Source organism: Podarcis bocagei (genome assembly GCF_964188305.1).
Source record: "Podarcis bocagei genome assembly, chromosome: 16".
NCBI classification, from domain to species: domain Eukaryota; kingdom Metazoa; phylum Chordata; class Lepidosauria; order Squamata; family Lacertidae; genus Podarcis; species Podarcis bocagei.
The window spans coordinates 12,348,870-12,376,795 of NC_138142.1; the positions used below are offsets into that span (position 1 = coordinate 12,348,870).

The 27,926-nt window shown below is 39.4% G+C and overlaps 1 protein-coding gene across 2 annotated transcripts; it reads right to left on the reverse strand.

Moving 5' to 3' along the window:
- Positions 1 to 147: 147 nt before the first annotated feature.
- On the reverse strand, positions 148 to 27,926 carry DGCR8 (DGCR8 microprocessor complex subunit). 2 transcript variants are annotated; one of them, XM_081174831.1, is made up of 14 exons: positions 27,661 to 27,926; positions 20,516 to 21,515; positions 19,940 to 20,099; positions 17,407 to 17,549; positions 16,275 to 16,557; positions 14,268 to 14,465; positions 12,814 to 12,915; positions 12,090 to 12,188; positions 9,972 to 10,054; positions 7,691 to 7,791; positions 6,813 to 6,919; positions 5,795 to 5,922; positions 4,808 to 4,921; positions 148 to 4,041 (listed from the first exon to the last, which is right to left on the reverse strand). In XM_081174831.1, exons 2-14 carry the CDS (start codon positions 21,233 to 21,235, stop codon positions 3,958 to 3,960), a joined length of 2,322 nt encoding a protein of 773 aa, XP_081030957.1. In that variant the 5' UTR covers positions 21,236 to 21,515; positions 27,661 to 27,926; the 3' UTR covers positions 148 to 3,957. The 2 variants fall into 2 exon arrangements, with proteins under 2 accessions (XP_081030957.1, XP_081030958.1); XM_081174832.1 differs by lacking the exon at positions 27,661 to 27,926 and having other exon boundaries at positions 20,516 to 21,528.

Here is a 27,926-nt window from a genome sequence, read left to right on the forward strand (position 1 = left end):
TGGGCTAAAACACAAAGAGATTTAGTCAGCCGGCAGTCCTACTTTAAAATGTTACAAACTGACAGTTCCATGACTTCCATTGAGAAAGTTATGATTTATAGATATATTTAATGAAACAATGACCTGCAGCACCAGTTACTCACAGCATCTTATGCAATATCAAACTTTATTGCTCAAAACTAATGTTTGTGGGGGAAACAAGTACTTAAAAGACCTAACACACAGGCTCAACGATAGAGGCTTCATAGTTGTACCAACTGACCACCGGCATTGAGAAACTGCACTCAACATACAATCCATACAGCACCCAATAACATTGAGTTGGTCACATTAACTTTTAAAATACAATATTGTAATTGATCACTGCAAGTTGTTCCAAATGGCTGACTTAATTTGGAATCATTTCTACAACAGCTACTTCCATTTTCTGACCAGAACCAAAGAATTACAGACTAGGGCTAGAAAGGATACTTTTGTTAAGTGTGACAACCATTAGAACAGCATAGATAGATACTTGTTTCCAGCAGCTGGAAAGCCAAGTGCTAAAACAGTTAATAAAGCTTAATTGGAGGTTTTAAATGGGTAGTATTCCCCCCCCCCACTTATGTTAGTAAATTTCCACTCAGTATCAAACATTCAAATAAGAACCAATTTTTAGCTTTCAAAAAAAAAATCACATCTGTGAAGAAGCACATATTAATATGTAATATGGAAAGCAAAAGCTATCCCTAGAGGATGGAACAGCTATTAGTGAAGACCATCCACAATGGTATTGATTTACTGAGAGAAAAAGAGGGCTTGAAACAGTTTTTGCTTTAGGCATTGTTAGGACTGAAACCATTACAATTGACTAACTAGAAAAACAACAACACACAAGTTACAAAACAATTTTGGATGTCAAATCACGCTGCATAAGTACTCATGCAGAAGCTGAAATTAATGTAATGATTTACCCTCTTATCATAGCAGCTTATGCTCATGTGCAAATGCAAGACTGTTACACTTCAAACAAAATAGTAAACATCAGAAATACAATACTTCACAGTGACAACAGTAGTTACATTGTTTGTTCCAGCAGTTATTGCGCTTTGCCTGAACATTTTGCCGAAGAGGCTACAGCACATCAAATACTTTTTTTTAAGAAAAATGCATAATTTGTACTAGCCTTTGGTTCACAATGACACATCTGGATGTTTAAGGGCAGTGGTCACCTTTTGCAGGATTCAAATCTTGGCAGACTGAGGTAAGACTAAAGCAAGATGGCCAGCGTGGCAAACACTTAAAAGAATGAGGCATCTATGGATATATATGCTGCAGGTACCCTGCAAAACATTCTGATTTTGGAAAATATATATGCAGAAATTTGTTGAAAAAGTGCAGTCAGAAGTAGGCTTTTTTTTTAAAAAAAGCAAGGAATGCACAGATGTAAACACCTACGTTAAAAGGCATAGAAGAAAGCCTATTTGACTTTTAACAACTTTTTAAAGTACTGCATCAGTGATGGACAAAGATGAAGACTAAAGCTAGATTTTCTGTAGAACAGAGGCAGTGCATTTAGAACTATGTCCTACTCATTAAACAAATTGCGACCATTTTCAGATGTGCTGAATAAAGTTCCAAAATAAATTCATTCTGTAGAGAACACAAGGATTCTTTGCATAAAAACATGAATGAAAACACTTAAGCTTGAATAAAGGCTATATCTCAATGTTAGCATGGGCTCACTACTGCCAAAATTACCAAGGGTAAGCATAACATACTACAATAAGAGGCTTCCAGCTGGGAGCTTTCAAGTAGTCTGCTTCCTCTGGTTCGTAAGACAAAACCCTATCAGCTGGGGCACACAGATGTCCAATAACATTTCATCAAGAGGTTTTCAGTATTACCAATTTATGCATCACAGGCTGCCTGCTCTTGGTAACTGGTGGCAAGAAACTGGGTGAATCAAAATGGCTGTGCCAAGCAGTAATGTACAATGCAGGGAGCATTTAAGCATTTTGCAAGATAATTTGATTAGGATCCGAAAGGTAGCTTTGGTGGAACACTACAGTTGAGTTAGCATATAGTACTAGACACCACCCAATTAAGTTACCACCTGGCAAATCTATGTATACCCAATGTCAAACTGAGTTGTGTAACGAATGTATGGCACTAAGAACTGTAGAAAATTTGCATTCCGAGTGGGAAGCAATGAAACTGGATCAGGCAACTCAATTTCTGGCACTCTAGAATGCCCTTTCATGGAGCCTGTACAACCCATCTCAAGTATGAGGTGGGACCCTGGGCCTACTTCCTCCTAAAAGGTCTTGGAACAAACCACTACCACTTCCATTTAATGGTCTCCTGCTGCATTATTTTCTTGTGACTGTTGCAGCAGACATCTAGAAATGAGTATAACTTAACAGATATCCACTGTAACATACACTGTACTAGGAGATACCTTAGCAAAGGGCCTGAACTGTAGTATTTCTGGAGTGTAAATCTTAAGTGTAGAAGTATTTCTGGACCACACTGTATGTTTTTTTTAGGGCCATGTGTTAGCTATTCAGTATCTTGCAGCGGATATTGACAGCTTAAGAAACTATATAAAGACAACAACTTGCATATTCATATTCTTTATTTCAACTCAATACAACTTATGCAGAAGATCTTATTAAAGTCCTCTGATGTACCCCAATTTACATTCTAATAGTTTCCGTGCAGAAACTACTCTGCAAATGCTAAACATTTAATAAAACAAAGCCAGTGACAACTTTTTTTGAAAATGTTAAAACTCTTCCAGTGAAGAATGCTTCCAGTGATTTTCATGACTGCCATTCGTCAATTCACAAAGGAAAGGGTTTTTCATGTTTGTTTAAAGGTAATAGGGTGCATGAGATTGAAGTATCAATTAGATCTAGCTGCATTAAATAAAAATATATATACCATAAAGGGAGATGCAATTAAATCTCTATTTTAATTGTTAGAACTGTCAGTATATTTTCAAACTGTTTTCAAGTGGGGTCTTAAAAACAGAAGGAAATGCAAATTACCAAGCACCATCACTGCTCACTCTCAGTTCATTCTAATTAATTGTGGAGGACTCTCTCAAGACCAGAATAAGAACAGGCTGCAGAGCACTGGTGCTTAGTCATCCACTCCCAATCACCTGTAATTAATTATGGTAAAAATAATTAGAAGCTATATACTCCTTTCCAGTTGTCTTTTATGTAAACTATTATGGTTTTTCCTATGTTTCCCTATCTTCTTTTTTTTAATATTTTAAGTAAATATAGCCAGTAATTTTGAAAACAAGAGACACACTGGTGCTCAACACTGCAGGTGCCATTCTTACTGTCTAAAGACCACTGTACCAGAATATTAAAAATATTATGCCTGCCAAAATTCAAAAACAAGCAGCACTGGCCTAATCTTAATGGCATTAAGGAACATTGCTTTCCACTTTTCTTCAATGTAGTTGTCAAAAGTGTCTTATCAGTGCATATTATTTTGTGCTGAAATGCAACAAAGCTCTTTTTGAGAAAACAGTTGTCAGCATGTTCATACGAGAGTGTGTACAGCTGTATTCCTATATTATACATTCACTCCACTCTTTACATAGACATTCTGGATTAATCCTTAAACATATCCATTCAAAGACAGCATAATAGTTTCAAAAGGGGTGGGGGAGTGCTTACTTCAGCTTATCCTGTGTGAACATGCTTTTCTGCCCACTTCTATACATTGACCCACACAGATTTTTGCTGTCTTGTATAAATGTATATCTCAGAGGTTTTTAAAAAAACCCTCAAAAGTTCAGTACTATTGCCCTGATTATGCAAAAGAACAATGCATATTTGAAGCAGCTTGGATTGTTACATTATTTTGCATTCTGAAGCAAACCAATTATTAATTAAATTGGGTGAGGGGGACTAGCTTTCTTCACATGTTTTATTGCTCCCCAATTATTCATTCTGATCACACATCAACAGTACACAGAGGCTCGCTGCCAGGTTGAGCAGATTCGACAATTGTCATCTTGGGTTTCTTTCGAGTTTCCTCCTTAAAGATATAAGAAGCCAACCATAATTAAAAACAAACTTGTACACATAGATGGTGTCAACATTTTGAAAACATTTCAACAGATCAAAAACCAGAATTTTCTCATTTTAGCCCCATGGCACCCTAATTACTAAAAGGAAGAGATTAGCATCTATATTGCGAAAATGCAGGACACAAAGGCTACTTTTTAGTGCAAGTCTCTATGTTCCCTTTTGCAAGGGGAATCTGAAATTGATCACAGATGAAAATGTGGCAACTCCCCTTTCACACTTAACCTCTGATTTGGTGGGGGAAGATTTTCTTTTAGTGCTTAACAGCAATCAACCTATGCCTACAGAATACTTGCTAACAGAGAACTGAATTACAAAGATTAGAAAAAGAAAGCAATAGTCTAAGCAAGTTGTTTATACTGATGGGCCGTAAGGGAAAACTGACATGCCAACCCCCTGTGACAGCCACATTTCCATGCAAGAACAAAGGCCAGTCATGAAGAAGAAGAAGTCATCACAGCAAGATTATAAACAGTCACAACACAGGAGATACTTCAAAATGTTTGCATCCTAAATAACCATAGTGACCTTTGTTTGAACAGTAAGGAATTTGTTAACTGAAAAAGCATCACAGAAGAATAAAAACTAGTTCTTTCAAAATTTAACTTTAAATTTCTGCAATGCGTATGAAGTCAAACTGTCAAGAAATATAAACACAGCTTTCATGCATGTTCTCAGAATTAAACAAATTTTAAAATTAGTAATCATGCACTTACCCTTTCTTGTGCCAACTTCTTCATTTCTTCCTGTAACTTGTTAAGAATGTGCAGATTTGGCTTGTTCTTTTTGGCATACTGCTGAAGCTCTATCACACTTTTATCAGACGTCTCCTGTATCACAAAGTATCAGAAAGACTAAAGAAAGAGCTCCCATTTTCATCTTCAAGAGGAAGGTTATTTTTATAATATATGTTTACTACTAAGGCTGACCAAATTGGCGAGTGCTAGGGACAGGGTTTTTGCAATGATGCCCCCAGTGTTGTGGAATTCCCTCCCCTGGTAACTTCACTTGGGCCCCCTTTCTTGTAACCTCTAATTCTTTGAAGACTTTTTATTCTGGCACACTTATTGCTGATCCCCCCCAGCCCCTGTCTATGCTTTTATCTATTGTTAATTATATTATTTCACAATTGTTTTGTGGTTTTAGCTGTTTTATTGTAAGCCACCTTGTGGTGGTTTGCTTATATATTAAGTAAATAGATAAATATAGGAGAAGAAACCACGCTGGAGATTTTGTACTTTCATTTTGTAGAATGAAAATATTTTCATAAATAAATGGCAACATGATGGAAGTATGGTATCCCTCAAGTTGCACCAGTTCTCTTACACACAGGTGATGCTGTAAGGGCTCTTCCTCCTGATCTATTCAGCCTGCCAAACTGTGCCTAAAACTTCAAGAATGTCAGGACACTAACTGTTGCAGCAGCTCATGTAAGGAACACTTTCTGGATTGGTGTATGCATGTGGTCCCAGATTATTGCTCAGTGTAAGCATTTGCACTCCCTCATGGGTTTTTGCTGCATAAACTCAACTTATGGATCACATCAGCATCTTTGCAACACAGCAGTCTCAATGTTAAGGAGTTTGCAACCACGGCATTTAAACAGCATCATTATGAGGAATTGAATTTAAGTATTGCATAGCTTTAATAAGAAGACAAAAAACGATTCAGAAAGTTAACAGAGCAAAGCATACATAACTTACCTGCTTAACCATCTTACTGCTCTCTCTTCCATACATGCGCAATAAGGACCCCCAGTTTTTCACATGTGGATGAAGCAGCTGAAGGATTTTCTGAGATGCCAACTGTTTCCCAACTCTCTTGTTTTTGCCTGCATAATTGCCATGAAACAAAGTTTTGGGAGGAAAAGCAGGTCCACATCAGAGCTTTTTAAAACCCTTTGTAGTAATTGGTTCATAATCATTATGGAAAGTCAAGATTAGGTCCACACTAAGCTGCAACCAGCTCCCATTTAAATAACTGCAACCCAAGACATGACTTTTCATACCAATTTCCACAGAACCTAAGTGTAATTATTTATCTCTCTATTTATGAAATTTATACTTTTCCGTTATATATCTCAAAGCAGCTCAGTCCAGAATGAAATTGAATTTAAAACATCAGAAACAGAAACATTAGAACTGCATTCATAGTGCAAAGATCTCCTGAAATAAAACCATTTTAACCTGGCATTTGAAACCTAATAGGGACTGTGCTTAAAGGGAACAAGTTCTATAGAACTTGGCCCACTACATTGAAGGCATGACTCAATAGCAAGAGTCATGCTTCTGGCCCATAGGGACCACCATTAGCCCTCCAAGCTGATTTAAACTGATCCAACCCAGGAAGATAAAAAATACCAACCCCTTAAAAAGGGGTGTGTGTATGGAAATGTCATCTAATCCTGGCAACATTTCACAACAAGATGCCTTTTCTATTCCTAATATTTGTGCATTTCCAATATACAAGTCCCATATCTCAGGAAGAGCATTTCAGTCTCACAACGCCATGAAATTCCCAGGTGTAGTTCCTAAATACTTAATATCTAGATCCAAATTCCTATCTTAATTAACAGTGGTGTCAAGGCCATGAGACTGGTGTATACAAGAACACAGGTAAAGCACAAAGATCAGGAAAATTAGAAACAAATGCTACACAATCAAGCAGAGAATGAAGAGGAATATTCATCTCAAAGGCTTTCAAACCAGCCATCATACTTACACCAGCCACGCACAGTGTGCTTCCCACATGTCATGACATATTCACTCTTCTGATTTTTACCAGGAATCACTTCAAACTTGATGGATGTGTCACCCATTCCATGGTTTCTTACAGAGATGAAATGGTGTTAGCATACCAAACCACAATCTCTACTTATACCACATGTGGCTAACAAAGTTTCAAAAGTAAGAGATCTGGCTAATGAAAAATTATTTTTATTTCTATCTAACCAACAAATCCTGTTTTCTACCCAACATTCTACACATGCTCCTAATATTGAATATTGCTTTTGTGCAAAACAAACAACCGGTCAAAAATGAATGTTTCTTTAACATCTTAAAAAACCCCACAAAAATATTGCCGAAGTTAAGCACATTTGCATTTCTCAAGATTTCACTGGGGGAATTAACATGCTGAATGCTCTTCCATTTTAATTAATGTGTCTATAAAGTGTGTAATTTGGAAGTATCATGCCAAAACAAATAATTTAACATGCCTGCATTTGAGAGGGCAAGCTAAACTGTTTGGTTCAGAGTCAAACTTTACATCTGCTTTGTGAGCACTATTACTGAAAAGTATAGCAAACGTATAGTTGGCATGAGAGTTTGTGCTGACTTCTAGGCTCATGTTTCCCATCAGATGGTTCCATGGTCCCACTACTGTTGATGAATAGCTGTCACAGGTTAGGGGACTGTCTGTAAGCATGAATTCAAGCATGAATTGTTTGTGCCATTGTAACATTAACAAAAAACAGAAGAACATATGAACATAATTTTAATTAGTAAAAAGCACCCCCCCCTCACAACTGCTCAGGAGATTTGAATGTACATTGGGATATCCGTAATTCTACTGAACACATTAGCAGTACCCAACCTTACCTTTTAAGGCACTCATGAAGGATTTGATATGGAGACAATAGTCCAGCTTTACTGGTCAGTTCGTATACCCGTGAGTCCTCAATACTGATATGGTTAAAATACTGCAACAAAATTGGTAGATCATCATTACTTAAATGGCAAAAAGGAATTCTGAGCCTTGACTTTAAAGTTTATGCCTGAAGGATGGAGCTGCAGTACTAAGCAGAACACTCTGCATAGCATTGTGCCATCAAAATTTATTATTTATTGCCATTTTGTGCAGCCTTAAATGAATTCATTGGGAAATAAATGTTTCACTATATAAGAATACCACTACTTTATTTTGCTTTGGCTTCACTTTAGTTAGCAAGATAATTATGCTGGCCACATACTCCATTTTAAGGAAGCCTAAAACAAAGATTAATACAGTTTTGGAAGACTATGAGTAAAGGCTGGAAAAAACCCTAAATACATATAATCCTAGCCTTAAAAGATAGTAATATTTGGAAAGAGGGGGAAATGACTGTCATAATCAGTTTATTACAAGTCACACACAGCAGTCAGACAATCTTATCTCAGATGAATAAGGCAAGAAAATGCCCCAAGTCTTCTGTCAACCTGCTGCCTCAGCCCAGCACAATAAGCCAGGAACTCTTCAATTAACCATAATCTCCCATTTCATCTGAACCAGAAAACTATTGCTACCAGATTTGGAAAACATCAGCTCATAAACTAGCTCCAAAAAGCTGCTAAGATCCAGCCTTGTTCTAAAATTGGTAACTGTAGATTCCCATTTAATCGGAACTGGTAAATGTTCAACTGAAGACTTCCATGCATAACTGCAATTTGCTAAGAAAGAAGGAAATAAGCAGTGATGTGCAAGACTCACTCCTATTTCAGCTTATTAAGCAGATCATTTCAGCTTCAAAATTTTGACAAGTTCAATGAAATTTCATATTACCCACTTTCCCCCCTATTCTAGATAGTCCAGGAAAATATCTAGGTTCATTGTTGAGTATTTCTGGAAGACTTTCAGCCTGAACATTTCCCACTGTCCTAAGGTTGATGTAGATCTGATTTAGCATTTACAACTGGGTTACATTTGATAAGACTAAAAATGTATTAATATTATATGCTGCACAAACATCTTAACTCTTCTGAAGAGCAAAGAACGACTGGAGCAAAAATTCAATAAAACGTATTCAGTGTGATTTAAATATTATATTTAAAACAAATTCTAAGCTTTATTTAGAAATAATTTTATTGGACTGGTTGTAAATATTCCAAACCATGACAATTCAACAGCAGACACATACTGTTACATTTTAAGACACTGGAAATAGGTTATCATATGACATTGCTATCCTATGTATGTCTACTCCAAAGTTAAGCCCTTACTGAAATCAATTGAACTTGCCCTCAGGTGTGTATAGGATTGCAATCTGATTTTAGCATGTCTGAACAGCTATACTCATGAATCTATGAACTTATGTGTTGGAAAATGTTAATCACCAGTTTAAAAAAAATATTTGTCTACTAGTGAAACTGGGATATTTCCAACTAAGTCATACTCATTTAAATAAACTTTGAGTAACTTGATTTCAATAGGTCTACTCTTAAATGATGAGCACTTGGATATAATCCACTATTTCAAAAGTGTCAGTGTAAAACTTTTTGAAACTTTATCCTCAAAGCACTTTCATACAGTCTACAATGTAAGATAATGCAACTAATTATTAAAAGAACTGCAAAATGCTACTGTGTGGGTTAAGCTAAAAATAAAAAGGTAAAGGTAAAGGACCCCTGACAGTTAAGTCCAGTTGTGAACGACTCTGGGGATGCGGCGCTCATCTCGCTTTACTGGCCAAGGGAGCCGATGTTTGTCCGCAGACAGTTTGTCCGGGTCATGTGGCCAGCATGACTAAGCCGCCTCTGGCGAACCAGAGCAGCGCACGGAAACGCCGTTTACCTTCCCGCCGCAGTGGTACATATTTATCTACTTGCATTGGCGTGCTTTCGAACTGCTAGGTTGGCAGGAGCTGGGACCGAGCAACGGGAGCTCACCCCGTTGCGGGGATTCAAATCGCTGACCTTCCGATCGGCAAGCCCTAGGCTCAGTGGTTTAGACCACAGCACCACCGGCGTCCCTCAAGATAAAAATACACCACCACAAAAAACAACAACAATGTATCACATTCCATTAAAGTTGCAATCCTACACACACTGGGAAGCAATTCCCACTGAGTTCAATGGGATTTACTTCCATGTTAAGATGCACAGGATTGCATTGTAAAGTCCATACCTCTAGTTCCTCACTATCTTTGGGCTTTTCCTCAGAGGTCTGTTTAACAAAATCAGGAATGAGGATTTCCAGTGTAGCTCGGGCTATGGAAGATAATGAAAGGGTTAGGGTCTTGCCATAATCGCGTATTGCACAAAATTACATTTCTGACAAATGTCAATGAACCAAAAACAAAAATTTCCAACTGTTTTTACAGTAGAAAAAAGACTTCTATTTTACAATCAACTTGTGTGATAAGCACAGGATGTGTTTATACAGCATTTACAGAATCAATACAGTGATGCCCCGCAAGACAAATGCCTCGCAAGACAAAAAACTCGCTAGACGAAAGGGTTTTGCGTTTTTTGAGCTGCTTCGCAAGACGAATTTCCCTATGGGCTTGCTTTGCAAGACGAAAAACGAAAACGTCTTGCAAGTTTGTTTCCTTTTTCTTAACACCGTTAATACAGTTGCGACTTGACTTCGAGGAGCAACTCATAGAACGCGGTGTGGTAGCCTTTTTTGAGGTTTTTAAAGACTTTGGTGATTTTTGAAGCTTTTCCAAAACTTCTTTTGCAGCCATTTGGTAAGTTAAACTTTTAAAACTTTTTGGGGGGGTTTTGGATTTTGGGTTGGGGTGTTTGGAATTCAAGGACTTGGTGTTGGGGAGGGGTTTGCAAGAATCTGGAAGCTTGTGTTTTTTCCCCTGCATTTTTATGATTTTCTGTGACCATTGGGCCACTCTGCTGTTTTTAAAAAAAAATTCTGGATTTGAATTTCTGTGTGGTGGGTGGCTGGGGGAACAGTTGGGGAGGGGGTTCTTCATTAAGAAGCAAAGAGTGGAAGAGGAACCTTCTTCGAGTTGTCCCCCAGAGTCTTAGAAAATGTACTGTACACTTTGTTGATTTTTAAATGTTTTTCTGTCATGTTTAGAAACTTAATTTATTGTTCCTTCAATTTTTGAAATGCTCTTTACAGTATGTGTGACTTTAAAGAGCACTTAATAAACTCTTGTTGTACCAAATTTGGCTTTGTTTGGACTTTTTTTGACCATAGGAACGCATTAATTGAATTTCAATGCATTCCTATGGGATTTCGTGCTTCGCAAGACGAAAAATTCGCTAGACAAAAAAACTCGCGGAACGAATTAATTTCGTCTTGCGAGGCACCACTGTATTAAATACCTTGAGCTTGTTTGGAGGTTCTAGCAGGGGAGCACAGCTATCGTATACCCTTGACCGAAGAACGGTACACTCCTTCTATCTGGGATGGTCGTCCTCTTCCACCGAGCGCGCAGCTTCGGGAGGGACGCACATGGAGCGGTGAGGGAGGAAGGGGACACCCGCCTAGCCAGCCAGATCAGCCGAATCAACCCTGGCGATCAATGGGGTGACAGATGTCGCAGCCAGATCGCCCTCACATCCTCCACTGTATTAAATACCACAGGCTCAATCCACCAAGCTCTGAGGCTATGAACTCTCCATACATTACATCAGGGCTCCAAGACTGCAGTCCTGCTCATTGTTAGAGACTGCTTGAATCCCACCAACTTAAAAATATGAGAAGTAATACTGTACTGCAGCCCCAAGGCTGCATCTTTCCTCATGAGCCACCATCCTTTGCTTCACCTGTTTAAAAGGTTAAAGGAGTTCTTCTAAATCTATTTAATCCATACATTGTAGAACTAGTACTATAATTGTTTCTTAAATCGTTCAAGAACGTTGTTCTCAATATTATCCATTAAAGAAGGGATTGCTAACCCATGACTCGCATATCCTCTCCAACCTGTCATTTTTTTAAAATAGTAATTTTTAATTTTTTAAAAAACTGGCTCCCCACTGTGATGTATGAAGCCCAAAGCTTTTTTGGTCCCCCTTCCCGACTGCATTTTTTAAAAAACAAAATTAATCATGCCCACTTACATGCCCATTACAACATACGGCCCCTGGATGACTGCAAAGGTTAGCTACCCCTGTATTAAAAGGTACATACACCCTAAACCTGCATGTATTTATTACGGAGTAAAGCCCATTTTGCGACAGTAGAGCTGAAATGCATACACTCTTTGGATTGCAACCTTATTGGTACTGGCTATCAAGCACACATTCAATATATGATATTTAAATATGTTTACATTACCAGCTTTATTCTTCGCAAGTTTCTTGCTGCTTGCTGTACCTGCCCCATAAGTTACTCCATCAATAATAACCGAGGCTCCAAAAGGCTCACTTGGGTTCTCTTTAAAAAGGAGAGAAAATGGGAAGCCACCATATTCTAAACAAATCCTAAACCTACATGATTTAGGATGTCTGAGAACTACCAATTCTCTTTGTGTAAGATAAACTAAAGTGATTTTGACCAAATAATGCAAACAGGCTGCTTTCATCACAGGTTTACAGAATAAAAACCGACAATTTCCTTATGTCATCTGTTTGTGACATAACTACTAAAAAAGAAGTTTTTGAAATGCTAACACAGTCCTCAGATGCTATGTTAAAGTTCTAAGATGTAATCTAAAAAGGTTGTACAAGTGCTATCAATATGCAACTCTTAATTTAGTAGTTCTCAGATTCCACATTAGCTGGTCAATGACCTGCTATCTTAAGACTTTGATTTCCATTTGTTGGTGATTGACATTTTGAATGAACAAAACTAGGAATCTGCACATTACAATGAGTCAGTTTTTCCTTCAAAACCAACAAGGGACACTTCTTAATTTACATTATTCTAGATGCAGTGCGCATCCTGTCAATGCCTATACTGTTTATTTTCCTGGAATACTTGGCTCAAGCTTAGATCAAGTACAGCCCAGACACTGCAAGTAACTGTTGTCCTACAAAAAAATACTATAGTGAAGACTTACCACATTCAAAGAAATTGTAAACAGGTCGAACCTTTAGGACTCGTTGCATATATTCATGAAGGATGCAAACTTCAGACTTCCCATTGGGATTAATAACAAACTCTATTAAGAAAAACATTTTTCAAATGCCTTTAAGGATTTTACTACCAACAGCATAACATATAGATTAGGAGCTCCTGATCATAAAGCAAAAAGTAAAATCAGTATTCTAATTCAGCTTAGACAAGTTCACATACTACTCAGTTTGCCTGAAAGAGGGGCAGGTACATACCCTCTTCTACTCATCCCCAACATAACATTTCTCAAAGTGCAAGAATCACTTGGACATGCCTCTATAACTGAAACACCCACATTACACAATACTTTATGTGTGAGGGGGAAAAGGAGACACATTTCTATCACATGCAGAGTCATTGGCTGGGTATGTGTGCACTCGCTCCTTAATTTCAGAGTGTTCATTTTGGAGAAGCTATATAGAATATCTCCAATAACCAATCCCAATGACAATAACTGGCATATTCTATTTCACGTTCAATGATCTGCTTATAGGAAGCTGCTTATAAAGTCAGAGCTCAGTACTGTCTATACCAGCAATTCCCAAACTTGGGTCTCCAGTTGTTTTTGGACTACGGGTCCCAACATCCCTAGCTAGCAAGACCAGTGGTCAGGGATGATGGGAACTGTGATCTGGAAACCCATGGTTGGGAAACACTGGTCTACACTGATTGATAGCAGCTTGACAAGGTTTCAGACATGCCTCTACCACCCCTTCCTGGAGATGCTCAAGATTGAACCAGAGACCTTATGCATAGAAAGCAATGTTCTGCAATAGAGCTCTGGCCCTTCCCATTCAGTTTCCATCACTTCCTGCTCCACAAAGCAAAGTATTTCAGGTAGACCATTCTACACTTGCCAAGTACAGAATTAGGTTCAAGCTACAGAAGTACTTGGGAAAGCTTCCATAAAGTGTAAGTCAGATAGCATGGCTTCATTACTTCTGTACCTCTCCTCACATGGTCTTACAACAAATTGGTCGCTGCACAATCAAACAAGGAAAGTATTATGTCCCAGATCCTTCTAAAACAAAACATTACCATATCCAAAAGCAATTATCTGTAATGAAGACAAGCAGTTTGAATACTGTCATAGCTTGAAATCAAGACAAGACTTCTATAAGCATTCAAAAAAAGTTTTTGGCAAGAAAGTCAGTTTTATGAAAGGCAGGGAAATCATCAATTGAGCCCTATTAGAACCTGGTGCCCTGACCATTTTGGGGTATGCAAACCCAAATTTTCATATTTAAAGAGGAACCAGGTGATTGCAAGCAACCTGTTCTGCAGGGAAGCTAGGATCATTTTTACACATGCATTTTGTTACTTCCAGTACTAATGCAACTCAGACAAAAACTAAGCACTCGTCAAATGAAAAAAGTTAACATACATAAAACGGCTTACCTTTTTTTGTGGGTGCATCTTGCACAGACAAAGTAATAAGTTTCTGATTGGCTGGTAAAATGGGTCGCTCAGATTCTGCTTGTTTCCTCTTCATCTCACGATTGAACTGTCGTCTCTCTGCCCAGGTTCTGAATTTCTTTACAGTTACTTGTTCAAAATCAAAACGCTTTTCAAGATAGTGTCTAAAATCTTCAAGATCTAGGAAAAATATTCAATCCCCACGGTCAATTAAAACTACCACTTTTACATTACAAAGACAGTGACAAAATGGTTAGGCTCAAAAGAAGCGTTCTGCTGCTGTGTGCAAGCGTGCCCACTCAAATGTCCCCAGTTTGCAAGTGTGCCCACAGGCCTCAAAAGGTTAGCAACCCCTAGTTTTGATGGCTGGCACGTCCCAGCTATGCTACAATTCTAGCATTTCACTATGCATGATGATGGAATATTTGAAGTAAAGATTTATACATTAGTTTTACTGCACATCCAAATTATTTTAACATGTGCTTCCATCGGAGAACTGAAAAAGGGATGCAGCATACAACAAACCAACTAAATGCTTATAACTACAACTAAATACAATGGAATTGTATTTAAAACACACAAGCAGCAGCAGCATTTCATTACAAATTGAAGGAGAAATGGAATACCGAATTAGCATTTACTGTACTGCAAGCTGGATTTCGAAGGGGCAGAGGAACCAGAGACCAAATTGCAAACATGCGCTGGATTATGGCGAAAGCTAGAGAGTTCCAGAAAGACATCTACTTCTGCTTCATTGACCATGCAAAAGCCTTTGACTGTGTCGACCACAGCAAATTATGGCAAGTTCTTAAAGAAATGGGAGTGCCTGGTCACCTCATCTGTCTCCTGAGAAATCTCTATGTGGGACAAGAAGCTACAGTTAGAACTGGATATGGAACAACTGATTGGTTCAAAATTGGGAAAGGAGTACGGCAAGGCTGTATATTGTCTCCCTGCTTATTTAACTTATATGCAGAAATCATCATGTGAAAGGCTGGGCTGGATGAATCCCAAGCTGGAATTAAGATTGCTGGAAGAAATATCAACAACCTCAGATATGCAGATGACACAACCTTGATGGCAGAAAGTGAGGAGGAATTAAAGAACCTTTTATTGAGGGTGAAAGAGGAGAGCGCAAAATATGGTCTGAAGCTCAACATCAAAAAAACTAAGATCATGCCCACTGGTCCCATCACCTCCTGGCAAATAAAAGGGGAAGAAATGGAGGCAGTGAGAGATTTTTCTTTCTTGGGCTCCATGATTACTGCAGATGGTGACAGCAGTCACGAAATTAAAAGATGCCTGCTCCTTGGGAGAAAAGCAATGACAAACCTAGACAGCATCTTAAAAAGCAGAGACATCACCTTGCCAACAAAGGTCCGTATAGTTAAAGACATGGTTTTCCCAGTAGTGATGTATGGAAGTGAGAGCTGGACCATAAAGAAGGCTGATCGCTGAAGAATGAATGCTTTTGAATTATGGTGCTGGAGGAGACTCTTGAGAGTCCCATGGACTGCAAGAAGATGAAACGCATCCATTCTTCAGGAAATCAGCCCTGAGTGCTCACTGGAAGGACAGATCCTGAAACTGAGGCTCCAAGACTTTGGCCACCTCATGAGAAGAGAAGACTCCCTGGAAAAGACCCTGATGTTGGGAAAGATGGAGGGCACAAGGAGAAGGGGACGTCAGAAGACGAGATGGTTGGACAGTGTTCTCGAAGCTACAAACATGAGTCTGACCAAACTGCGGGAGGCAGTGGAAGACAGGAGTGCCTGGCGTGCTCTGGTCCATGGGGTCACGAAGAGTCAGACACGACTAAACAACTAAACAACAACAACAATGGGTGTAGTATAGAAATCTCCTAGGCTTGCAGCCCTCTGCGTTCGCAAGTTCTAAATCTGTAAGCCAAGTGCCATAGTATCCACAAGGAAGCCTACATGCTTGAGTTAGATTCTTACCACTCAATAAATCAACATTTTTGACACTTACCTACTGATTCATCTTTGCACACCTCAACCTTGGCCTTAACTTGACCTAAGGCTCCTTGTGCTGCATCTCCCCCGGGTGGGTCTTTCTCATCTAAAGTCCCAGAATCAGCAGCAGTGGAGTCCGGCTCCTCTGTTTGGCAGTCAAATTCTAAAGACTTATCCATGAGTTTTATAGGCGATACTTCCCCATTTGGGGTGATGTCATTACTTTGTTCCCTTTCCTCATTTTCCTTCATTTTCTTATAATGCAAACATGGAATGCTACTCAACGGGGGATCATGTTTCTGCAAATATAAATTTTTAAAGTTAAAATTATGAGAACATATCTAAAAACCCAGATCTAACATCTTCCAGTAGTGTTCAAAGTTTGCTATATGCCTCCCCTATCATACACCAGCAAAGCCTGAGATCCTGAGAACTTTGTAGAGATTTGCTAGGTGAGCATTTTCAAGAAAATGGACTATGTTGTCGAAAAGCTATTTTATGCTTTATATAGCCAGCCACAGCATGTCAACCATTTATAACCTTCAACATCTGAATGGAAGTTGTATGCAGGTGAACAAAAGGGAATTGCACTTTGGAGCTATGCAAAGTCATGCGGAATTTATTATTTTATTTGTTAATGCAGTTATTCAATTATTACCAGAATACCATGTGGACGTAAGTGCAATCCACTGGAACTGCAGTGCTCCTATAAAATGCCCAGTTTAATAAATGAAGATAATGAAGCAACAGCACGATATGATTGTGAATATACAAAATTTTATAACATTGTTGAATTTGCTGTATGTTTCCAATTATGACTTAGATACAGCCTAGTAAAATTCTAAAATATATTTATACAAATGGCATTAAAAGAGGCAATATTTCCCCATACAATCTACATGATATTATTCAGATACCTTCATATTTAACTTGGTTTCCCAAGCTACTGTGGAAACTAATTCTTAGAAACACAGCACATTTTTAGAAACATAAACTGAACCAGCAAGTAAAACCAAAGTAGGTCTTTAGGCAACTATATTAAGTGACATTTTGTCACCAGTATATCTACGAATAATCACAACAGGCTACAGATATATTCAAAATCTAATTTCTCTAAATGACCAAATTTATTAAAGTCTGTTCCATACCCTTATGCTTCCTGTTCCTAAGAAGTAAGGTCTGGACCAGGTGACAACTCTGGATTCTCGGTGCAGATATACAGGAATGCCAGAGTTATGGAATGTCATGATCCATCCATCAGGCAAGGGCTCTGTAGGTGGACGGCCACGACCTTCAGAAAAAAGGAGAAACTGCTCAATGCACAAGACGTCTTACCACAACAAAAGTGGTTGGAAGGATACACAAGAAGTCTGAAGTTATATATCAAAGAAATATATCAGTGTAAATGATCAACCAAGAGGAGAGTAAAAGCTGCTGCCACCTCTCCCAACCCCTAGTTAATAGCAAGGCTGTGAAGGAGCTCCCTGTTTTTGAAGGCCCACAATGACATTCAATCGATGCCCCATACGTCCCGGTAATATTTTGAAGTGGTCAGATTGCATTTACTCCCAACCTGTACGCAAAGTTAGCAATTTGCTTTCCAGGGTGAAACAGTATTTTGAACAGCAAGTTCAAAACGGAAGTAAATATGAATATATTGTTTTATTTCTCTCTCTCTCTTATCCTCAGTATTATTCAAGCTGCAACTTGTTTGCTGCACCATATCAACTTTTTAAAACCCTTACAAGCTGTTTACAAAAAGAACAAAATGAATAATTTATCAGTAAAAAACAGCAAAACAACTACTTAAAGCAGAATTTTCCCAACTTTTCGGGTTGGTTACACATTTTTTAGACACACATTATTTCATGACAAGTATTTCAGATTTACTAGCAAACTGGAGGTTAAACTAACCCCTTAGCAGCACAGGGAGCATTCACGCAACACACCTACACACTGCAGCTGACACACTAACATGTTGTCACACAATTTGGAAAGCTCTGACTTAAAACCTTTGAAAAAATAATTAAAATTGATGATGAACTGAAAGCCAGATTTAAACATGACAACATATCTGGGTAGACTTCCCTAAAGTATGGCAGTGGGTGCTACCACACTGAAAGATTGATTTCTCACAAATACTAACCGCTGTTAAATAAATTTATTGCATGCCTCTTTTTGCACCTCTCCTTTTTTATCAGAAAAAGAGCAGGGAATGCAAATCCCTAGGAATATGTACTTGCCCCCTTTTTGTGGCTTCACAAAGGACTGAAAACATTCCATCTTTATTGTAATTTATTAACTTCAAGAGAAGCCATATGCATTTTTTTAAAAAAATCAAGCAAAAGGCAAAATATTTAATACTCTTTTCCACATCATAACCAGCTTGATTTAGGCTGCAATCCTGAGCACACTTATTTGACAGAAACTACCACTGAACAAGGCAAGACTTATTTCCAAGTGCAATGAATTGGGCTGCCGAGTATCACCAGCCTGCAAAACCAATGTGTGGCACTTTAATGAGATGTTATTTTTCCTCCGAGATACTGGTCCTAACGAGAATAAAAACTGCATATTCTCCACAAGTTTAGTACCCCTCGAAGATTTCTAATGAAGGTGTTCACAGTTTACCTTCACAAACCTCACATTCAACATCTATCTAAAATATTCTCCTTTAGGATTCCACAACACTAATATACAATAAATGTCTACGACAGGGTAGAGCAGACATAAGGCTTGCGGGATCTACTGTGGATTTTAATAGAGCCTCAAGATCAAAGAAGAGCTAGATCCAAAAGACGCACACTTAGATTTAAGAGCGTGTGATGTCTCTAAGCAGCTGCTGAGCAAGTGGTTTTAAGTAACAGAACCAAGCAGAGTTCATCATTCTTCCACACAGAAATGTACTTTTGGCACTCCAAGCTTTCCTTGTTTCATCCGTCTAATGGGACATGGGGGTTGGGGTTGGGTCACATTGCAGTTGATACTGTTCAGCAATTGAGACTCAGAAACCCTTGCCAATCTACTGCAGATCATCCAGAGATCCCAATCTACCTGGGTTACACAGCCTGTGTGAGCCTCAGGGCCAGCCCACCCATGAGGCAAGATGAAGTGACCACCTCAGGGGGCAGGATCCACAGGGGCAGTAGATCCAACCCCCAAGGAATGCATTGCCCACTGCTGCCACTGCACCAATGGCAGTGACAGCTGTAGTACACTCTTTGGAAGCCAGATCTGTTACCTCCTCAGCAGCTACAGTAGCCACTTGGCAAATAGGTGCTGCTACTAGTTTCCTTCCACCCTTGCTCCAGATACAGATCTTTAATTCTCCCCTTATTCCTGACGTAGCTCTTCACACCCCTTCTTCCCTGGTGGGGGGGGGCATTTTGTGGTTCACCTCAGGTGCAAAAATATATTGGGCTGGCCCAAAGGAGCCTACAAGCTCAGTATTTCTTATCATCTATGGTGGCCAACCAGGAACTTCCTGGTTTTGCTACCTGCTTCAGAAAGAAAAAAGAAGGCCGATATCAAGGAGACCACAAGACCTGGCCAATGGACTGCTTTTGGACTAATATAACTAATATATTGTGGGTATGTTCAGACCATTACCTCAAAAGTATTACTGCAAAAAAGAGTACATAGTAAACATATCTATAGTTATACATAATGTAAATAGCTTACTTTTAAGAACTGTTTTTATTTTGGTCATCATTGGCTGCACAGTTGTCTCCCCATCAGATTGATGGTCACTCTCCCCTGCATATTTCTCATCAATTCTCCTTTTCTTAGGAACAGAAAGGCCTTCTTCCAGCAAAGCATCCACATCATTATCAAATTCATCCTGAAAAACACATTGTGATATACCATGCCCCTATATCTATTCTCCTCCTCAAACAATACTGAAGTCAAAGCAAGAATGATTTGTACAGGTATCCACAAAATCCCATCCCCATCATAAGCCAACTAAGAATTAAAGTGTCATGTTTTAAGTAAATTATTAATAACTTGACGCTTTCTTAGCATTCTCTAGAATAACAAAGCTCACAGCCTTCATACTGAAACAAAAAAAGAAAACAAATCACAACATATCCATTCTCGGTACTGTCTAAATGTATATTTCATACAGTTAAGCAGCTCTTAACACCACTCCCAAATTTAAGCATTTGTTATAATCTGAATATTACTTGGTACAGAGACCTTTTAGTTAATGTATAAAACCTGGAGAAATGTTTGAAATTAGAAACAGAATTTACTTACCTCGTAAGAATAGCTTAAGGTTTCTTCATCCACTTTGTCTCTCTGAACGATTGCTTTAGACGTAAACCCTCCTTCTTCATCTATTTCCATCAAATTTTCTGTAAAATCTTCTAAATCATCCAGAACTGCATACTCAACTCGCTTTTCCTGATCTACATCATTTTCATCCTCCTTTTTGTCATCATTTTCACCAGCTACTCGTGTAGCTTGACCATTACTACCCCCACCCAGAGGACAAGCATGCATACCCCCATTAACATTATTAATACCTAAATCTGTATCTGCTTCATAACCATGCTCAGCTCCAGTGTACAGAACTTTTCTGTCTTTACTTTTGCAGCTCTCTGTAAAGCTAACACTAATCTTTACATCTTTAAGCAACTTAAGATCAGGGGTGAACTTTCTAACTGACGGCGCATGACGAGCAGTTCTTGGGCTTTGGTCGCTATTAGGATCTACGATAAGACGACTTTTGTAGCATGACGATCCCTTTGTGAGAAGTTGTATTCTGCCGACAGTGTGCGCGTCCCCAGCAGGGGTATCTGACTGTCCATCACCACCAGAGCCAACGTCCATTACCTCTGCGTCACTGGACGTTTGCAGGGGAGGTGGTGGAGGCTGTTCATTAGGCGGCAGTGGTGGGGGACAAGAATGGTTCTCCACATTCGCTTCTGTTGCTGGCTCTTTTGGAAGGGGAGGTGCATTTTCATAATTCTCCATAATTAAAACTTACAAAAAACAAGGCTTTAAATAAAAGGTATATTGATCTATACTCCTAATATGAAGAAGTCCATCAAGATCGGATTTGTCATGCTCTATTCAATATGCAACACTGATGATTCAATTAAGCTGACTACATTGTTCTTTTCATTAATGTAGACAGCTTTCAGAACCACTGTCTCAATTACTGGAAATCACAATGCATTCAGCTTAAATAGCTGATGTCGAAGTAAAGAGCATCTTCACTGGCCGCATGCAGGTGTCCTTTTCTTCTTTCAACCTACAAAGAGAAAAAAAAGAATAATCAGAGAAGCTTTCTTTCTATTGCTCTCTACAGTGGTGCCCCGCAAGACGAATGCCTCGCAAGACGAAAAACTCGCTAGACGAAAGGGTTTTGCGTTTTTTGAGCTGCTTCGCAAGACGAATTTCCCTATGGGCTTGCTTCGCAAGACGAAAACGTCTTGCAAGTTTCCTTTTTCTTAACACCGTTAATACAGTTGCGACTTGACTTCGAGGAGCAACTCATAGAACACGGTGTGGTAGCCTTTTTTGAGGTTTTTGGTGATTTTTGAAGCTTTTCCAAAACTTTTCAGACACCGTGCTTCGCAAGACGAAAAATTCGCTAGGTGAAAAAACTCGCAGAACGAATTAATTTCGTCTTGCGAGGCACCACTGTAATTCTAAAGGACAATTCTGCTACACAAAATTCAGAATGACATGTTTTAACTACATGCTGTTAAACAGCAACACAAACAGCAGTTTAATCTAAAAAATAATGCTTATGGTGACTGAACAAGCAGGTGGACTTGAACAAGCAGTTGAAGCATTAAAATGGGGCTATGCAAAAGTACCTATTCTTCTTTAAGTCAACGAACTGCTGAACAGACTACAACAGTTACTGCTCACATGCTATTGAAAGCTAATATTGGCACACAGAAAATAGTTTTATTTTTAATTCCAAGTTTTTAAAAAAGCAAGCTCCTTTCATATGAAACATTTGACTACCTATTATTAACTAAATGCTAATTCTAGTACGACAGTAATACCTCATAAATATTAGAGTATTATTATTATGTTTATTGTCTTTATCTTAATTAACAAAATCTGAAACCCAGAGACAACATAAAGGAGAACTACAAGGATACTGGAATGATTCCAGTGATGTACACAGTTACACCAATATGAGCAGTCACAGAATCTTAAGAATGACTTTACACAAGGTGGTTCTCATACATGAACATCACTTCTGTGTAGCAATCTGCATGTTATTTTTCTCACACATTTTGACGCAACAAAAGCATACATCTGTGCTGCAAGACTAGATAATGACAAGTGCAGGCTAAAAGGAAGATGATGCAGGGTCCAAATCAGCTGAGACAGGCACTCACTGGATATCTTTAGAGAAGCTTAAGACCACCATAAATAACATATCTGAGGTTGGCATATTTTAGGGACTGCTTCCTTAATAAAATCCTAAATGAGGTTACCTATAAATGATATTTTATTTTAGCTGCACATACACACTTTTAATCTGGGCTTCATATATATCTCTATATCCCTATCTAATATACCTCTATTTAATATTATATATAAATATATAAAATAGTTTGTGTGAGAGAGCAATTTGCACAGCTGGTAGTAATTAAACCTGTGAATAAAATTCTTATTGCACTGTGGTCTTCTCTTGCACTCGTAGGGTGAAATTCAGAAAACACAATTATCTCTATGTGCCCTACCCACAAGACAGGAGATATTAATCCTGAAGAGCCTCTCCCAAAATATTTTTTACAGCAAACCACCCTTTTACTGCCCATTTTAAAAACCTACATTAAAATCAAAGGTTTTCAAGTACATTATATTTTAAAGACATATATACCATATTTTTCTGTGTATAAGACACCCCCTATTTTGGGGGACTCAACCAATCACCCAGCCCCACAATGCACGAGCCCCCCCCCCTTTAACATTATTTTTGAGCAAGAAACCCTAGTCTTATACACAGAAAAGTATGGTACTTATTTTCACTGCAGTGACCATGGAGAGATAAGATGGGAAATTCTTACCTGTTGCTAATTGATTTCTCCAAGTCCCTCTATATAACCCCCCCAAAAAAAATCCTACCAGCAGGGAATAAAGGAATTACTCCCACATCCCACAAAACCCAGCTGTTTGGATCAGCTCAATTCAAACTTCAAAGAAAACTAAATACTTCCATGCACTAAGGCTGGGTGATATATCAATATACTGTCCAGAACTGGTTTGATGTCCATATTGTGATATCAGTTTCATAATTTTTGACCTGGCAATATATCACCAATTATAAGGAGTGTGCGCGCACGCTATGCAAAAATATGGGAAAACCCGTGAAGCTAGCCAATGCCTCTGCATAGCTTCATCCTTATTTCAGACACTGTGATATATCACAATGTTTAGCAGGTGATATATTGCAATGGCAAAAAACTGGTATCATCCAGCCCTACCATACACAGTACTTTCAAACATTCACACCCCCAACACACTACATAGGAGATGCAATTTCAACACAACTCCCTCTCCCCATTGCTCCTTCCATGAATTAATAGATTTGCGGGGGGAAAGGGGTGTGTGCAAGAGTTTAACTTTCCACATTAAGTTTATCTGAGAGGAGGAAGAGTACATAAATGCAGATGGATGGAAGTCTGGAAGAATACTTCTATTTCTTCTTTAAAAAGTGAGATTAGGAGAACCTACTGGTTTGTATAAAATGGAAGGAAGACCCAGCTTACATAAACTTAAAAGGAGCAATGCTGTTTTGATGTGCAGATGTCACAATTCCATAAATGAGTGGTAGATGGTTATAACAGTAAGAGCTGTTCAACAGTAGAACAGACTCCTTTAGGAGGCTGTGGACCCTCCTTCAGAGGAGGCTTTAAAGCAGAGGTTGGGTGGCAATTTGTCATGGATGCTTTAGCTGAGATTCCTGCATTGTGGGGGATTGGACTAGATTACCCTTGGGGTACTTTCTAATTCTACAGTTCTATCATTCCATTCTTCTAGGGTACACATACGATACAGGCAAAGTACACGTTATGATTGTACCAGCAATGTTTCCTGCAGCAAACATATACAGTGCCGAAATTACAAAATACAGTCGTGCATCAGAAGTCGAACGAAATCCGTTTCAGAAGTCCATTTGACTTCTAAAATGTTTGGAAACCGCGGAAGCAGCACCAGGCATTCAGATTCCAAATAACATTCACACACCGGAACACCCACTTCCGAGTTTGGGGCGTTCGGGAGCCAAAACATTTGACTTGCAAGGCATTCGGGATCCAAGGTACGACTGTACAGAAATATCTGTCAAAAATGTATTATCTGGGGAGGAATCTAGACTCATATAAATAACCCTGTAAAAATGCTTTAAAAAAAAAGTTTGAAAAATATATTGAATATATTGAATTTGCCATAGTTCACCATCGCCATCTAGTGTCACAATTGTATAATGCACTTTACAACACACTTAAAATGTTTTATTTGCATTTCCAAATACACCAGGTTAACATGCAAGTACCATTTACCTATTCAGAAACAAGTCCCTCTGATTTTAGGCTCACAATCATAGTGTAAGTGGGTTTCAACCAGTGTGCCATAGTACCCTGGGGTGCCTTGAATGATGGTCAGGGGTACCACAGGCAACACTACCTCTGTTCCTCTTCCCTTCCTCCTCTGATGCCCTCCTGCATCTTGGCCTCCTAAAGGCTTGCACAGCTGTTTATTGCAGCAGCCCTGGCTATAAGCTCCACAGTCGAATGGTTTCACTTGGAGGCACCTCTCTTTGGGGCGGGGGGGGGGGCAGTTCAGAGACCAGGGAGGACAGCAGCAGCTGCCCGAAGGACTCCTTTTGTACTTATCTCCAATATTTAATTAAGTTCCTGAAAATCCACTAAAGTTCATAGTGTGAAAATGATACCAGAAAATTACAAAATACAACTGGATCACAAACCCAGGCAAGCTGTCATCACCCCATAACTATGTCTGAAAGAGAAAGTCCCTAGACTTCATAATTTCCTTAGTAGCAAAAGAAGAGACCAAACAACTTCAAGCCTCTCTCAGCTGTCGCATGGATATTCCCAATGATTTTTCCAGTATCCACTCAGGCAATCCCTGAATGTACAAAAATAGCTTATAAAAATCAAAGTTCTATATTATATAGTAAAGCAGCTAAGCCAAATGTATTTTCTGTGCCTACTGGCCTCCCATTTGCAAGAACATGCTCCACTAAGTGACTTTGGCATATATGTTTTGCAATGGAGAAACTAAGCAACTAATTGGCTGATACATACTCCAAACTCCTTTGGGATTCAGAGGTGACAGGTTTTCCCAGCCCAGAGTGGTTCTCAGCCAAGTTGAGCCATGTAACCTTAGGCAGCCACGCTTCTCCCCTCCCCAACATGAAACATGACCCTAATACCAGCCAACCATGCAAAGCTGTTGTAGAAATCAGAGCTTTGAACACCCATAAAACACTATATACCATGTTTATTATTTTCAATTACTATCCAGTTATGAGGCATCAGTGTGCTAGGTGCTGTATACAACAAATAAATAAATCTCTGCCCAACAGAACACACACACTATGATGCAGAAACTGCAGAATCACTTATGTGATGCTGAGCCACACCTCACCTAAATAAACACTGTCATTTAAATGCTAAGCCAAGTTTTAACAATGGTTAACATGTGGCAACACTTGTGAATACAAGCAAAGTTCTAGGATGGTGCGCTTAATAACAACAAAGAATTGGTCCTGCTACCATACTCAACAAACCAAAATCAAGTTGATTAAAGTTTCCCTCCTTCCTTTTATTTATTGGGGCATGAAAGCAGGTAACCCTACTGGAATTTAACAAGCCTGAGTTAAACAATTTCTTCCCTTCCAAACACAACAGCACTTAGATTACATAAGATGTTCTGTAGACTATAGACCATGCAGGATGCAAACATCAGGTGGGGGCTAGATCACAACCACCACACACTGTTTTCTGTGTAGTGGCTGTCTAGTGTTACAGAATAAGGTACAAATCCTTTCAAAATGTAGCAAAAAAAGGGCTAAGAACAAGCTCCTCACCACCATCCTTTAAGAGAAGGCTGACCCTTCTTCAAAATCCAGTAGGTAACAAATGATAGAATAACGAATGTGTGGGGGGTGGGAGAGAGGATGATCAAACTGGAAGCAGGATGCTGGACTAGAGGAAACTATGGACTGCAGTCTTTGAAGAAACAGGAAACTGCTTCATACAAAGTCAGAGCAACCATTCTTCAGGATCTTACAAGGATCTTTCCCAGTCCAGCTACTAGAGATAAGTTTCAAAAACACAAAGAAACCTGATTCTAGGGTGGTAGCAGTGTTAGTCTGTTAAACAATTTTTTTTTTAAAAAATGAGACTGTCTTGGGCCATGATAAACACTGCTATATCTCCTAATCTTTCCTCTTAATATTGTTGTCTTGAGAAATTTTAGAAAGTAGAATATATGCATTACTTAAATAAATAAAGCAAATAGATTATGGCACTCTCTATGTTTGTTCTCTATGGTGTGGCAAAAGCTTTCCTCAATCAATCTCGACTTATCAAAGGCATAATAAAGCCTCCTTGATCACTTTCTTTGAAGACCAAACTGGCTCTAACCAAGGAAAGCACCTGCAAGTTTTTCAAAGGCCACAAGACCAGGGCATTCTTTTTGGTGCTTTTAAAAAAGCCCGAAGAAATTAAACCTCTTACCTCCTACCTGCACAACAAGTCATCAAGCCCCCAAACTACTACCATAAACAACTGTTCTTAAAAGGCTGGGTGTATCCGTCCCATAATTTCACGACGGTGGTAAGTAATAGTATAGCCATCTTTGGCCTCACTTTTGTATCCCGCCCTGCTATCCAATATATTTATTTATTAAATAAAAAAACCAAATCTTGAGGGATCGGGGGTAGCACGCGCTGGTCTTACTAAGGTTTCCCTCCCCGCCACCCCCCAAAAAACCCATTTCGCACCCACTTCCATATAATTCCATTCAACGTGGGGTTTTTTTTGTTTGTTTAAAGGCGGGTGAGAGAGAAAAAGTAATTCGCCTCAGCCGCATCAACAAGGTTCCGCCAACCCCGGAGCTTCCGCCTCCTCCGGGAACCGCGAGGCCCAACCCGAGTAAAAAGAAGGCCCGGGGGCTCCGCAGGGATGATTCCCCGTTATCATTCCGCATCTCCACCACCCCCTCCCTACACACACCACCGCTCCCCGCCCCCAGTAGCTGCGCAGGGCCTAGGCCCGGGAATGGGCTCTCTCGCACGCGTGCCGCTACCGTCCAAGGACGGCGGAGCTGAGGCGGCCAGGCCGCGCCAAGGCCCCGTTCTCTCCTCGCCGCGCCCTGCCGGAGCCCACAGGCCCGGCACCCACCTGGGCCATGCCCGGAGTAGTCCCTGCCGCTCCTCGCTCGAGGGCTCGCGTTTGTGCTTTCTCCTCGCCCCACCTCCAAAGCCAAAGTGAGGGGGGAGAAACCAGCCGGGGTAGGAGGAAGGGGCCGCGCCGGCGTCGTTATCTTTTTTTTTTCCTTTTTCTTCTCCTCCTCCGTCGCGGGAGCTTCTTTTATTTCCCTTCCCTCCCGCCCCCTCTCAGGGAAACCGCCTTCTCGTTGCCACGGCCGCCATCTTTAAACGTTCTCT

Bases quoted from the DNA above. Each gene is read 5' to 3' on its own strand.
- DGCR8 (XM_081174831.1), bottom strand. From the start codon at position 21,235: ATGGAGAATTATGAAAATGCACCTCCCCTTCCAAAAGAGCCAGCAACA. The intron at 14,466-16,274 runs GTAAGTGTCAAA...TATTTTTCCTAG, and splicing joins GTGCAAAGATGAATCAGTAG to ATCTTGAAGATTTTAGACAC. The intron at 10,055-12,089 runs GTAATGTAAACA...TATCTTCCATAG, and splicing joins ACTTGCGAAGAATAAAGCTG to CCCGAGCTACACTGGAAATC.